The sequence below is a fragment of the Pteropus medius genome, unplaced genomic scaffold (assembly GCF_902729225.1).
Source record: "Pteropus medius unplaced genomic scaffold, Ma_sr-lr_union100, whole genome shotgun sequence".
NCBI classification, from domain to species: domain Eukaryota; kingdom Metazoa; phylum Chordata; class Mammalia; order Chiroptera; family Pteropodidae; genus Pteropus; species Pteropus medius.
In genome coordinates this window covers 11359262-11373215 of record NW_024354503.1, presented here as the reverse complement: position 1 = coordinate 11373215, position 13954 = coordinate 11359262, and the positions used below count along the sequence as shown (strand labels likewise).

At 39.7% G+C, this 13954-nt stretch overlaps 1 protein-coding gene and 1 pseudogene across 1 annotated transcript in view; one reads left to right on the top strand and one right to left on the bottom strand.

Moving 5' to 3' along the window:
- PTCHD4 (patched domain containing 4) overlaps positions 1-8392 on the bottom strand; it is a 175169-nt gene extending 166777 nt beyond the window's left edge. The window contains 1 exon segment of the mRNA XM_039854344.1: positions 7871-8392. Within this exon segment, the coding sequence (XP_039710278.1) occupies positions 7871-8335 (465 nt within the window). The 5' untranslated portion in view covers positions 8336-8392.
- A 1890-nt stretch (positions 8393-10282) lies between these two features.
- Positions 10283-10401, top strand: LOC120596449 (uncharacterized; annotated as a pseudogene).
- The last annotated feature ends 3553 nt before the right edge of the window (positions 10402-13954 follow it).

Genomic DNA, 13954 nt, shown 5'->3' with positions numbered 1-13954 from the left:
ATCTTGTCTTCTGCGTTATACTCTTGGTTTTACCATCTAACTCACTCTTGAGTGTTAACTCCCTGTCGCTCTTCAGCTCTCAGCTCACAGTCACTTCCTCAGGAAAGCCGTTTCTCACGCCCCAAGACATGGTATGCTACTTTTACAGCACCATGTGTTTTTCCTTCATAATAATCTGTAATTAGGAATTTATCTATATGATTTTTGTCTTTTTCACTAGACTCAAACTCCTGGAGGTCAAGCACTGCATCTGTTTTGTTCCTCACTGAATCTCCAGTGTCTGGTACATGGCAAATACAAAAGTTACCCGAATTAATGTGTACATGAATAGCTTTTGAATCTATTGTGCCTCCTGCCCACATTAGCATGACCTGCCGTGGCAATCAGAACTGAACATTCTCTCCCTCCATGTAATTTAGAGACCTAGTGAGGTGAGAGAACAGACTGAACATTCAAAAGGGAAGTGCAGCCTTTGAGGCTGAACCCTAAATAGCCAGTCAAGCCTCCATCTGCCACGAACACCTGGAGCTGCATTCAGAACCTTCTGAAGCTACGGGAACACTTTAAATGTGTTTCTGCTTTCCAAAACCTGAGCCTATATTGTGCCTTCAGTGTTTGAAACAGCAAAGTTAGAGTGGCCCAGGTGAGGTCTTCCCATGTTGGGAGGGTAGCTCTGGAGGGGAAACAGTGGCTGTTCTAACACAAATCCTGTAACTAAACAGAGTCCATTCATTCTGAGTGCTGCTCATCAGGTACCTTTCAGAGATCCTGAATTCCCTTGAATGACAGAGAATGAGCCTTGATTTCAATGAATGGCACTGTCATAATAATCCTGTCTGAGGAAAGCAAGGATTGCAAGGCTACTTTAAAAATACACGCCTCTGTAATTGTGTGTTTCATTTTTCCCCAAATACTCTTGCTCCTATGTATAGTTCCTATAACTTATGTTCTCATGTGATAGTTAACAAAATTAGTCTGACTAGGTTTTAATATTGCTAGTACCGCGAAATTACTCCAAAGGAGCTTGAAAAAACGCTGTTGTTTTTTCTTAAAGAGTTGGTTAGATTTATTTTTAACATTTTTGGAAAATTTTGGATGACAGTAATCAGATTTAAGTTTAACTCAGTGACAGACCCAACTACTCAATGTGGGATAGCTGCTGATAATTCTTCAGGCACTTCTTCAATGGCTCTATCACATGACTAAATGATATGGCTGTGGGCTCAATTACTCAATTTTCTTATGGTGTTTTGATCTGAATTGACATAGTTGCTCCAAACTTGAGCCATGAATGAGGAATACCAAGGTCAACCTTGCATCATAGACCTGACCTTCTCAAACTCTCAAGTGCACATGAATACCTAAGGAGTTTGTTAAAATGCAGATTCCAGTAAGTAGAACTGTGTTGAGACATGGGCGTTTTAATTTCTAACAAGCTCCCAGCTGCTGTTGCTACTACTTACTGGTCCATACGCAACACTTTGAGAAGAAAGGTCTTAGAAAACACAATGTAATTGGTTTTGTGGCTTACAATGTGACTTGGCATGCTTTTAAGTCAGAAGCATTTCCTAAATGTTTCTTTGGGCCAGGGATGCATATAATTCTGTCCACCTCTCACTGGCAGAAATAATCAGAGAAATGAGTCACTCCCATGATTCCACCCTGTCGGGGGGGCCTGCCCTGGGCAATTTGTTTGACTAAGTTAGGGAAGGAAGAGATCTGCCCTTCAATCTAGAGCTGTCTCATAAGAAAATGTAGAATCTTGAAATTTCAAGATATCCTCTTTAATATCGTTTATATTGAGCATGCGTAGAAATGTCTGGACGTATCTGGAATAGGTTTGAACATAGGCTCTTCAACTCTAAAACCAAATTAAAAGCAATGTGGTCTAATTAGGGTATAACTACTGAGATAAAGTGAAAAATATTCTCCAAACACATTATATTTGGAAAGGCACAGTATCATAGTTTGTTTCGGTTATAATAACATTTAAAGTAGAAAAGATTAAGAAAAAACTATTAGAGTTAATTATTGCTTAAAGTGACAGGAGAGGCAAAAGAATATTTTTTGTGTGTGAGGGTTTGCGGGGAGTGGCCTTAGTCTCTCCTACATTTCCATCTTGCCGCGTCTCTTTGCCTTCTCCCTACTCCACTCCCAAGTCCTGGGTGGCCCTGGACCACTAGGAAACTACCATCAGCTGAGCTGATGGCAAGGAAATGAGAAAAACAATAAAACAACCATTTCTGTTCCTTTTTTTTTTATCCATCTCTTAATTCTTGAATTTACAAAATGGAAAGAAACATAAATAAGTACTTATGAAAATTACTTAATTTAAAAGTAGGTCTTTGTTGAAACCAAGGAGTAGGATCTAGGACCCAATCAATACCAAGCAAGTCTTTTGCCGACTTGGTGCTCGGAAAAATTTAACAAACAGACATCCTGTTATAGTGGCTACGAAATATATGTGCAATAGTTTAGTTAGAACCATTCAACAGCATAGTTCAAATCTAATCAAGCACATCTACTTTACCCTGAAGGAAAAATATTTTAGAACATGTCCCCAAATCTATTGTAATTATATTTAACTACTACGTGGTAGAATGTTACACAAGAGTCCTAGAACTTGACTCTCAGATTGGTGATGGGAATTGTTCAAAATCATGAAACTCACCTCTAAAGAACGGGCATTAAAACTTAGGTTTCCTAAATATTTTCCAATTTGCTCCTTTTTATGATATTGCATTATGCCATGTTATTTCACCAATCCTTTTTCCCTGATGCCAGTTTAAGATAAAAATATGCCAGCTTGTCTGGCACATAAGCCCCTGGCTCGGAACTTTGGGTCGCATTATATAATTCTCACTTTCAGTTGATCCTGGAGCCTCACCTTAACCTGTTCTGAGCTGATATGAAATTATATTAGAGGTAAAATCATGTACCAGTGAGGAATTTGCTAAACTTCTGTGGCAAGTTTCACTGTAGACAGAGAGTGGGCGTTTTCCCAAACTGCGAGCTTTACTTCCTTATGGTCAGGTAAAGGAAGTGAAGCTTCACTTTATCTTCCGAGCTGGTCTCTCTGACTGAGCGTGAGGACTGGTGTGAAAGAGCAGTAGGGGTCTTTTCACAGGGATTTGAGATGGCTCAGGAGTTATAGCCCTAGTTCTTTTTTGGTACAAAGGGCTGCTGTTACCGAGAACGATACATGATATGCTGGTTAAGAACATGAAGTTCAGTGCCAGACAGACCTGAATTTAAATCCCAGTTTCAAAATGTACCACCTTAGGAACCTCACAGATGTCACTTAACCACCAGGTTTTCAGTTTCCTTACCTCCAAAAGGGAAATATAAATAATCTTTCTAACTTATAGACTTGTAAACATGACATGCTATGTATAAAACACCAACATCACTTAGAACACAATCAGAACATTCAGTAAGGTAGTCACGTTTTCACCTATTAAGAAATAGAACCAGGAATGTAAGCTTACGTCTAAGTATCAGAGAAGATCCTGATATGAATGTCTTATGAGGTTTTAGAATGAATTAGGGAAAGGAGCTATTTTTTGAAAAATAATGTTGGTCCTCACTTTCCACATTGGCTTAAGTTGCCTGTCTATTGAAATCTGAACTAAATATTAATAGCAACGTCTTCTGAACCGGAAAGATGTACTTGAAATGTACCCACAGAAACTTGTGTTAAAAAGCAAGAAGTGTTTCTTTGCTCCTATTCTTATTTGTAGTACATCGAAGTACGTACACTTCACTTAAACATCTGTCCAAAGGTATGATATTAATGGAATTTAATGAGAAGGACAGGCTGCAAGGGAATCAAATCTGTGTCATTGCTTTCTCACCATTTGTCATGGACCATATTTGCCAGCTTCTTCACTTTTTTTTTCTTTCTTTCTTTTTCTTTTTTTTTTACTGTGACCAAAATAAAGAAAGAGGGACATATGAGATTTGTTACTTTCTTGGAACTAGCCAGATGGAAAAGTGAGGTCATGGGGATTATTGCCTGCTACCACCTCAGTCACTTAAATTATAATGAAAATATTTCTCGGAGTGCAGAGTAGTCCTTGCTTAAGGATTTTGAGAGCCTGGATTCAAGAGACTGGATTCAACAATATGTTATGTATTTAACTTGAAAATTCGGTCTGGCCACATTGCATTAACTTATACAATATATGTTTTAATATGTAAAAAAAGGCCCCCAAATTACTGGGGTCAAAAAACACTTTACAGAAGAAATCTAGAGAATGTAAAGAATATGTTTAAAATAAGAGCATTCCCTAAAGGTTTGATGTGATGATAATTTTGAGCCATTACAGTATAAATATACAATTAATCAACAGACTAATCAATGATATGAATATTATCCACATGGAATTGGACAAGGTTGGGGTCAGGGAATGTAAGTAATACAGAAGGAATATAAAACACGACCTTTGTGCCTAATCAGGGATATAATAATATAAAGATTATTATAACAACAGGCACAATCGTAGATTTTATATTATATAGGTGTAAGAATTTCAGATTTTGGCATCTTTTCTATACACCACTTGAAAATGTGTATATATTTCATTTCTCCTATAGTATTCTAAGCTGATTGCCGCTTTTTTCCTATCAGCTTTATCTGAGCCTCTGTTTGGAATTCCATACCAGTAACTTTGTGTCCCTGCTTGTCTGGATAACCCTGTCAAAATAATCATGTTTATCAGAAGTTCTAAACCTTTCTGTGGTCAGGACTACTTGGATGTCTTAATAATATTTGCGAGATGCCCTTCTGATTGTCATAACTAAGGTTTTTGACCACTCTTTTCTGTCAATCAGTGTTTATACATCTTCAGACTACCTCTAAGCACTGACCTACTTGCTTCCTTCATGTCATGAGATTGCCAATTCCTACTCACATTATCCAGCCACTGGGATTTATTTTGTATTTTTCTTCAACTACTGATTCCCTGCCTACCAACAGCATCTTTCAGCACTGAAATTTTCCATATTGTCCAAAGTTGGAAAGATTGGTGACCCGAGTATGAAAGAGGAAAGCAAAATAAATTAGAGGGCTAAAAAATGGTACGTATAAAAATTTTCCTCAAATATCCTACACCAGTAGCTCTCAAACTTTTTCATGCATCAGTATTATAGGGACAGTCTTTGAAAATCACTGCCACACATGAATTAAAACCATTTCCAAATAACATGTAATCAAAAGAAAAGGATATCTCATTTTGTTCTGTGTAAGGGAGTTCTTACCCTGAAAGTCCTTGGGGACCTTTTGATAGGATTCTAAGTATCCATGGTATTGCACAAATTATATTTTACATTTCATTACCATGTGTGAGATTACATCTGGATGCCTGAGAGGGCCCATTGTTCTCAAAGGATTCTTAAAGGATTCATTTGCCCAAACATAGCTTAAGCATCTCACTGATGTCATGCAGAGGGAGTCAAGCCAACACACTAGAGGAGACACTGATATTAGAATGTAGCAGAATAAGGGCTTTACAGTTTATAGAACCAATGTATAATTCTCCTGTTCTTTTTAGGGTTAGTGGAATAAGTCTACAATTATTACATTGACCTTCATAATCAATTATTTCACTCTTTTATGATTATCTACTGATTCCTATCAAGATGTAGATCAATCAACCAATCAGCCAAAAAGTTTAGATGGAGCCCCTATTACAAGCTTAGCACAGTGTCGGCTGAGTGGTGGACGCAGAGATTGCAGAGTCCCTGCTTGCAGTTAACTCTGGGTAAGGACACTGACATCTGCTACTTTTAAGCCCCATGAGAGTAAGAACCTTGATTTTCTTGCCTCAAACTCTGTCTCATGTGCTTAGAAGAGCACCTCATAAATCATAGAAATACAACCAATGATTACTAAATGAATGAATAAGAGGCCTCAGGGATTTGTACTGTAAATGTCATAATGATATTGTCAGAAAAACAAAATGTACACAGTGGCTGATTGGACAAAACTCTTAACACCCGAAGAGTACTGCTGAATAAAGACATAAGGAACCCAACGAATAATTCATATTAATAAACTGCAGACTAGCCTCGATAAGGAAAACAAACTGAAGTTAAACGTGACACATTTTCAGACCTTTCTATATGCCAGGTGTGTGGCATAAGAAAGAACTCAGTTAAAAGCCTGTAGGCTAGGACCATCCCTCTCCACCAAATCCTTTTCTTTAGCAATCACTAATGTTGATGTCAAAGGAGTCAAGAAATGAAAAGCATTCTGCCCAACCACACATATTCATCATGCTCCTTTCGATAAGTGTGAAGCAGACAAGCCCTTACCTAGATTTCAAGCTGATGAATCATCTGTCTAGTTTCACTAAACCTTAAGGGGCTGCTCAACTAAACAAGGGGCTGCAACACTGTCAGCCTCTGGATGCATTTAAACAAGACCAATGTGTTAAAAGAAGGCAGATAATGAGGTTTCCTGAGGAATCCCTAGTTTCTTGGTGCATTAAATCCTCCTTCAGTTAAAAAAAAAAAGCCTTTGATCTCAAAAATCCTGAGAAAACTATTTTTTAATAGCATATAGCTGTTATCAGATACATAAATAGAAAAATTAGTGATTTCCTATATTTAGGTCATCCATTTACTGAAACTGGGGTTCCTCCTATTCCATTATCTCCATAAACACACACACACACACACACACACACACACACATCTTCACCCATTAGAAAAAAGAAAATTCCTTCTTCTGGGGAAACACCTGTCTTGGGAATTCTTGGTTGTGCAATTTCTGAGCCTGCACAGGGTCGATCCTACAAATGGTGCAGTGACTCTTTTGGAAGTCACATTTGTCCCTGAAACTTCAGTCACCTGGAGACTGCATGCCTCATTGCCTGCAGCAGCTCAATCCTGACAGTGTAAGATGAGTTTAGAAATCTCATTTGAGCAACGAAATCTGAATTGAGCGTTTAAACAGCTATATTTAATGCTGAAATAATTACTCTTTGCAATTTTTGCTGACTGTGGAATTTTTTCTTTTCTTTTGCTCTTGGACTATAATAATAATCTTACTTTGGTTTGGAATTTATATTGAGAAGAAAGTAACAGGACTCAGTAAACTAGTACATCAGTTAATTGCACATCCCCATTTTCACACATGAAAATTTTCTGCTTCTTTTGCTATGCAAACACACGTACATGTAATTCCTGGAATCCCAACTACATTCATACCCACTGCTTTCAGACACATTTTCACAGGGCACCCAGACATAAAGTCCCTACATGTCAAAATCAAGTCAGGCTGAAGATGTAAATAGGTGATTATGGCATCAGTGGATGTGTAATCAGTAATAAGAAATACATTGAGCCCCATAATGAAAAGAAATCCCCCAAATTGTTCAGGATTCCCCCACCCCCTTCCATTCACTGATTTATTAACCCTGAACAAAGATGTAATTGCAGGGTCTCAGAAACAACTTTTTCCTTTTTTTTTTTTTCATTTTTGGTATTTGTTTTGGCTTTGAATTTCTTAGTATCTAGTCGTACCATTCATTGCCTCTTTTCTTCACTCAGTTGCCCATCTTTTCCCCCCAAAATGAAAGAAGCATCAGCTTCTGAGTCTTAAGGATGAGACCTCTGCATTTTCTTTGCTTGTTTAGGGCAAGAAATGAAGTGCTGCCTCTTTAATTGGCAGAAGCATGCAGGAGGAGCATACCTTTAATTTAGTGTTGGGATACCTCACTTGCACCCTGGCTGTTGTCTTATTGGAGACGGCAGCCTGCCTGAGATCCTCTAGCACTGAAATAATATCATCCAGCACGCATTTCTTATCCTGATTTCTCAACACACACAGATGGGAAAAAGTATAATTATAGCCCTTGTGGTTCACCTTCATTTCCAGCACGGCTCGGTGGGTCTGCAGGATCCCCTCAGCCTGGAGCAAAATATTGTCCCCGGGTGGGGAGAGGAGGATCACCCTGCCATACCTCCCAGGGGTGTGTAAGTCCGAATAAAGCTGGCTTTTGGACTGGTCCAGCGGGAAAAGGCTGCTGGCCAGGCTGCGCTCGATCTTGGCCAGGCTGTGGCTGGGAGCGACCAGGCGCTCCAGGTCGCCCTCGGGCTGGAAGCGTTTGAGCGCGCTGAGGCCGAAGGTGATGGTCAGGACTGCGGGCACGGTGAGGAAAAAGACCGGGTGCCGGCTCACGCACAAGCCCAGCCTGTGGCAGAACGACTGGAGCCCTCTGCGAAGCACCTGCCGCAGCATCCTCCACCAGATCCAGCTTGCAGGCGCTCCCGGCCGTCTTAAAAAGCACATGTGACATGTGTAAGCGCCGGGCCACCCCCTCTCCCCCATCCCACCGCCTCGGGGCCAGCCTTCCTCCCCACCGCCGCCGCATCCCCACCCTCCCGCGCTCACCCCCCCCGACCACTCCTCCTGGTCTTTCCCCGGCCCCCACCTCCATGCTCCTACTACTCTTTCAAACACTGCAGCAAGTTGCAGTAAGGCGAACAAATATCGACAGCGCGCGTGGGGGCGGGCGGCGGCAACTGCAGAGGGCAGTGGGAACCCCACCCCTCCCCAGCCTCCCCACGCCCTCGCCGCCTCCCGCGCCCCCTCTCACCGCATGAGCAGCGATCCCTCGGTCTAGCCCTTCATCTCGCTGCTGCAGTCCCCCGGCCTCCCTCGCTGGAGGTGGCTCCGTGCGGAGTGTCCCACGGATGTGGATTTCCTCTCCGTCCTGGTGGGGTTCGGTGCCGAAGTGGAACCATGTGCCTTGGTGTTGTAAGAAGCAGACATGTGCCCCATAAGGAGCAGGAGGGTGTGGGAGGAAAAGAGAGGGCAGGAGAGCTAGGGTTGGGGGCAGGGGGTGGCTAAGCTTTTCTTTTTTTAAGATGCTGACAGTTATTTTTAGAGTTTTGTTTTCCTTCTTTCCTCCCCACTGGAGTGAATGGAAGAGGAAATGGGTGAAGGCGCTGCTGGCCCATTGGAGCGGTGGCAGTTGGAGTCCAAGAAAGGCGGGGCGGGGTGAGGGGACGTGGAGGAGGGAGCTCCTGGAGGTAGGCAGCCTTTTTGCCCCTCCAGTTTCCCTCGAATTCTGCTTTTCGTCTGAAGAAAAGGAGCAGAGAGGATGATGCTGCATTTTTAACATACCACAAATCACGCAAGGGATTTCCTTGCAACACCTTTCACACTGTCATTCCACAGACTAGTCAGCTGCCGCCGAGGGCTGTCAGAGACCCTATCTACTGGCGGCGCGTTAGGGCTCTAGGGATCTCTTCCTTCCTCTGGTGATTGGAGAGGAGGCATTTGCCAATAGCAGTCGGGTGTGTGTGTGTGTGTGTGTGTGTGTGTGTGTGTGTGTGTGTGTGTTGGAAGTGAAGATCTACAGGCAGCATGTGGTTTCTCATAAAATATTACATTCACTTTCTGTACTTTTGAAGTTTAGGATGAAAAGTTCTTAAAGCTGGTTCCAGCCCTCTTCATTTTCTCATCCACCTCGCACCCCTGAGAACGGTTTCTAGCCATCTACTTGGTTTATAATGAGATGAAGCAGACTGAGAGGCTATCTAATTTTCTCCTGTGAGTAGAATTCCAAAAACCCGTATTTTGGGACACCCATTGTATAGTTTTTGCCTGAATAAAGAGGATAAGGGAAGTGCATTGATCACTTGATATGCAAAATGGTGAGTCACCTTCACCATTTAGAAAACTCCCACCAAGTACAGTTCCTTCCTCAGTACACAAAAGTGTGAAGGTGAGGATCTCTCACCTGAATCAGATCACTTTCAAAAATTTGAATATTAATAAGTGGGTGTGTTAATTTTTACCTATTAGGGCTTTCACAAGTTCATTTTCTGGAAAAAAATTGAAGAATCTTGAAGACAAATTCTAGGGTTTGACTGTGAACTGGAGACCTGCTTTCCAAAGTTTCTGTTCTTTTTGCCTTGGCTTCATAGAGAAGATTGAGTTTCAAGAGATGATTCGTTCATACTTTCTTAATGACAATGAAAGGACTTGTTCTTCATTAGATGCTTGGAGATGTGCCCACTTATGCATACAAACAAGCCAAAGGTCTCATCCTCTTAATAAATAGATGCTTTTTATTTTTGCTAGTGGAATCTGTTCTTCAGTTAAGAGTCCAAAGGGACAGCAGAGAGCTCAGACACAGGGGCAGTGCTTATGGGCAAAAGTCTAAAGGGTGGTGTATATAAGATTAAAGAAAAATTCCAGCCTTTTAAAATTGAAAATGAACTTGGTGATCATCCAGTTTGAATTCCTACCGAAAGTCAGAAATGCTTCTACTACAGCCATGCCGCCCTGAACAAGCCCAATCCCATCTGATCTGGGAAGCTAAGCAGTGTCAGGTCTGGTTAGTATTTGGATGCGAGACTACCTAGAAAGACCAGATGCTGTAGGCGTAAAAAATAAAAAATAAGGGATTGTAAACTGACTAAGTCCTTGAAATCTGTGAAGTCAACCAAGGATTGCCTTGCCTAAAAAAAAAATAAAAAAAAAAAAATAAAATGAATTGCTTCTAAAATATCCCTTTCGATCCTCCATCCAGCGTGTGCTATAAAATTCTCTGCATCTAAGAACCCACTCATTTTTCTAAGAAGCCCATTTTATTATTACACATCCCTTCTTGTGGTTAGCTGAACTTGACCTCCTTGCAACATTCATGGACTAGTCTTCCCTCTCCTTCAGCAAGAAGAATCCCCTTTGCACACAACTGTTAGGTCTTTGTGTCATTTTGTATAATGTATTCCATTAGTACCACATGATGGGAAATTATTTTTGGCTATACAGCAAAGAGGAAAAGTATCTGTCATCCATTTTCTACCTCTCTTTATTATATTAAGTATACTTGGTCATATCTTCTAAAGAAATTTCTAAAATATAGTATTTTTGCAAAATATATAGTAATAGATTTTAGGAATGGACAGTTGCTTAAATTATATAGTTCATTTTATCGATGGGGACACTGGGAACTGTAGAGATTGAGATTAAAACCATGCTCAGAGTTATTTGCAAATCTGAGACCAGTCTCTAGGTCCCTTGTTTCTCATCCCATTCTGTTTTCCCTGATAGTATGAGACCAGCCCCCCCGCCCCTTTCTCGCAATGAACAAATAGGTCGGAATGGTTTCCACTCTTCTAACTCTTTTTATTTCCCACACCTCCTTCCTTAACAAATTCAATGGAATTAGAGAAAAATAAATACACCAATAAATAATTGACTGAATAATATGATACATTCCTAAAATGAACTGCTCTGTTATAAATACAAATCATATTGTAAAATTATAAAGGCATCGAAATACATTTACTGAATGTTAAGTGAAAACTATGTACAGTACGAAACCACTTTAAAAAATAAAAATAGACAGGAAAAAAGATGAAACTTGCATTAAAATGTTTCTTTTTATTGCTAGATTATGGGATCGTGGGTGACTTTTAAAAAAAAATCTACTTAATTTTGTAAGTTTTATATGATAGAAAATTGCAAAGATAGTACACAGAGTGTCCTGATACCCAACAGCCCCCTATTATTAATATTTTACATGAGTGTGGTACGTTTGTTATAATTAACTGATACTCATACCTTATTATTAACTAAAGTTCATACTTTATCTAGATTTCCTTAGTTTTCCCTATTATCCCTTTTTTTGTTATTCCAGGATCCCAATCAGGAGACCACATTGCATTTAGTCATCAAGTTTCCTTAGGCTCCTCTTGGCTGTGACATTTTCTTAGACTTTCCTTGTTTTTGATGACCTTGACAGTTTGGGGGAGTAGTGGTCAGGTATTTTGAAGAATATCCTTCAACTTGGAATTGTCTGATTTTTTTTTTTCATGATTAGGCTGGGGTTAGGAGTTTTGGGGAGGAGTAAAACAGACATAAAGTGCCATTTTCAGTATATCACATTAAGGGTACATTCTGTCAGCGTGTTCGTCACTGTTGATGTGAGCCATGATCACCTGCCTGAGGTGGTGTTTGGCAGGTTTCTCGACTGTAAAGTTACTCTTCCATCTTGTTTTCCATGTTGTCCTCTTTGGAAAGATGCTACTACGTGCAGCCTGCACTTAAGGAGTGGGTGCAATGCTCTATCTCCTTCCCGTTAGAGAGCGGAGACTAAGTAAGTTATTTGAAATTCAACATGGGAGACTTGTCTATTCTATTCTACTCTGTTTTACTCTATTCTATTTTCTTTTATCCTTTCAATCTTTTATTTATATCAGTGCAGTCTCATAGATGTTTCTGAGTATTTTTTTATATTTTGGGTTATACATCAATTTTTTTATATTTGGGTTATACTTCTATGTTGCTCAAATTTTTTCAGCTTTAGCTGTTGGGAACTTTTCCATTGGCTGGTGTATCCTCTGGACATATCCCATTATTATGGAGTTCTTTAAAAATAATTCTTGTTTTGTAGTACTATAAAATATTCCAGGCTCATCTTGTATCTCTCCTGCCCCAGTCTTAGAATCAGCCATTTCTCTGAGGAGCCCCGGTTTGTTTTCTTAGAAAATGGTATTAGAAACAAAGATCCGGGTGCTATATGTGCTGCTTGCTGTTGTAGTGTTCACTGCTTCTAAGTCTTCTTAGCTGACAGCAAGGAAATACAAAAATTATACTAATCTGTGTACATGTGTGTCTATAAATCATTCTTTATATAACTCTATATCTATATTAAATTAAATATGAGTTTATACTTATGTCTCCAACTCTAATCTATTGCAACATGGATCATTATAGCCTCTTCCTTTTCCTTACCTTTAACCTCCCACTCCAACAGTGAAAAATTGGTTCAGTGGTTAATTTTTATATCATATTCTATAATAAAAACACATTAATAGTTTTGGAAAAAATTTGTTTAAGGGAAAGAAGAAAAGCAGGGTTCCTGTAAATGACTAATGCCCAATGCTATTATGGATTCATTAGAAGGATAAATTATATGCTTAAAAGAAAAGGAATGTTAATGATATTCCAGATCAAACTGCAGGGAGTTAATCTGCATTAAAACATCAGTGGATATCAATCACATAATTCTAGTATATCTAATTTAAAATAAAGCTTAATATAAAAGTGAAAGCAGTACATTTAGGGGCCAATCAGTAACAATACAAAAACCTGTACTGTTTAGTTCATACGGGGTTGATCTTTTCTGATACATCTTGGTCAATATCATTTTTCAACACTCGGAACCAATTTGGAATTTATCTGCTTGTCCTTTTGCAGAATAAGACACCAGAAGAATATGAGCTTTGACACAGAGCAGCTGAGTTCTGGGACATATCCAAAAGTTAGTTTCTGAGTGTTTGGGGTAAGATACTCAAATCTCTGATCCTCAGTTTCCTTATTTATAAATTCGAATTACATTAACCCACTTATCAATTTACTCATAACACTATTCACCAGAACTCTGTAACTGTACTGTGTTAACTAATGCTGTAACGCTAGCAACTGTGGCAATTAAACCTCTAAAACTCAGCAGTATAGAACAGTAAAAGTTTATATCTTGTTCAAGGTTAACAGTCCCTTATGGATATTTTTGCTCTGCAGTAGAAGGTAGAACACGGAGGCTTCATTTCCACAAGTCATTCATCGACTTTTAACTCATGGCTTCCAAGGTCATTCCTGAAGTCATTTCTTAGCTAGCCAGAAGAAAGGAAGAAGGAGCCTGGAGGAGTACACCTGGGAGGTTTTTATTGTTTAGTCTGGAAAGTGGCATGCATCACTTCCTCTTACATCCTCTGATTAGAACTTAGTCACAAGAGAGGTTGAATAATGCAGCTTAGCCATTTGCCTAGAGAGAAAAGGGGATGAGTTTCATGATCCGATGGCAAAATCTCTCACCCTCTTCCTGGATTCTCTTTCCTTGTTTACCTGAAGCTCTTATTATATGTTCAAGGTGAACATCTGCCAATGCCCTTTGTCATTTCACACAGGACTCGTTCTGCCACTGCTATT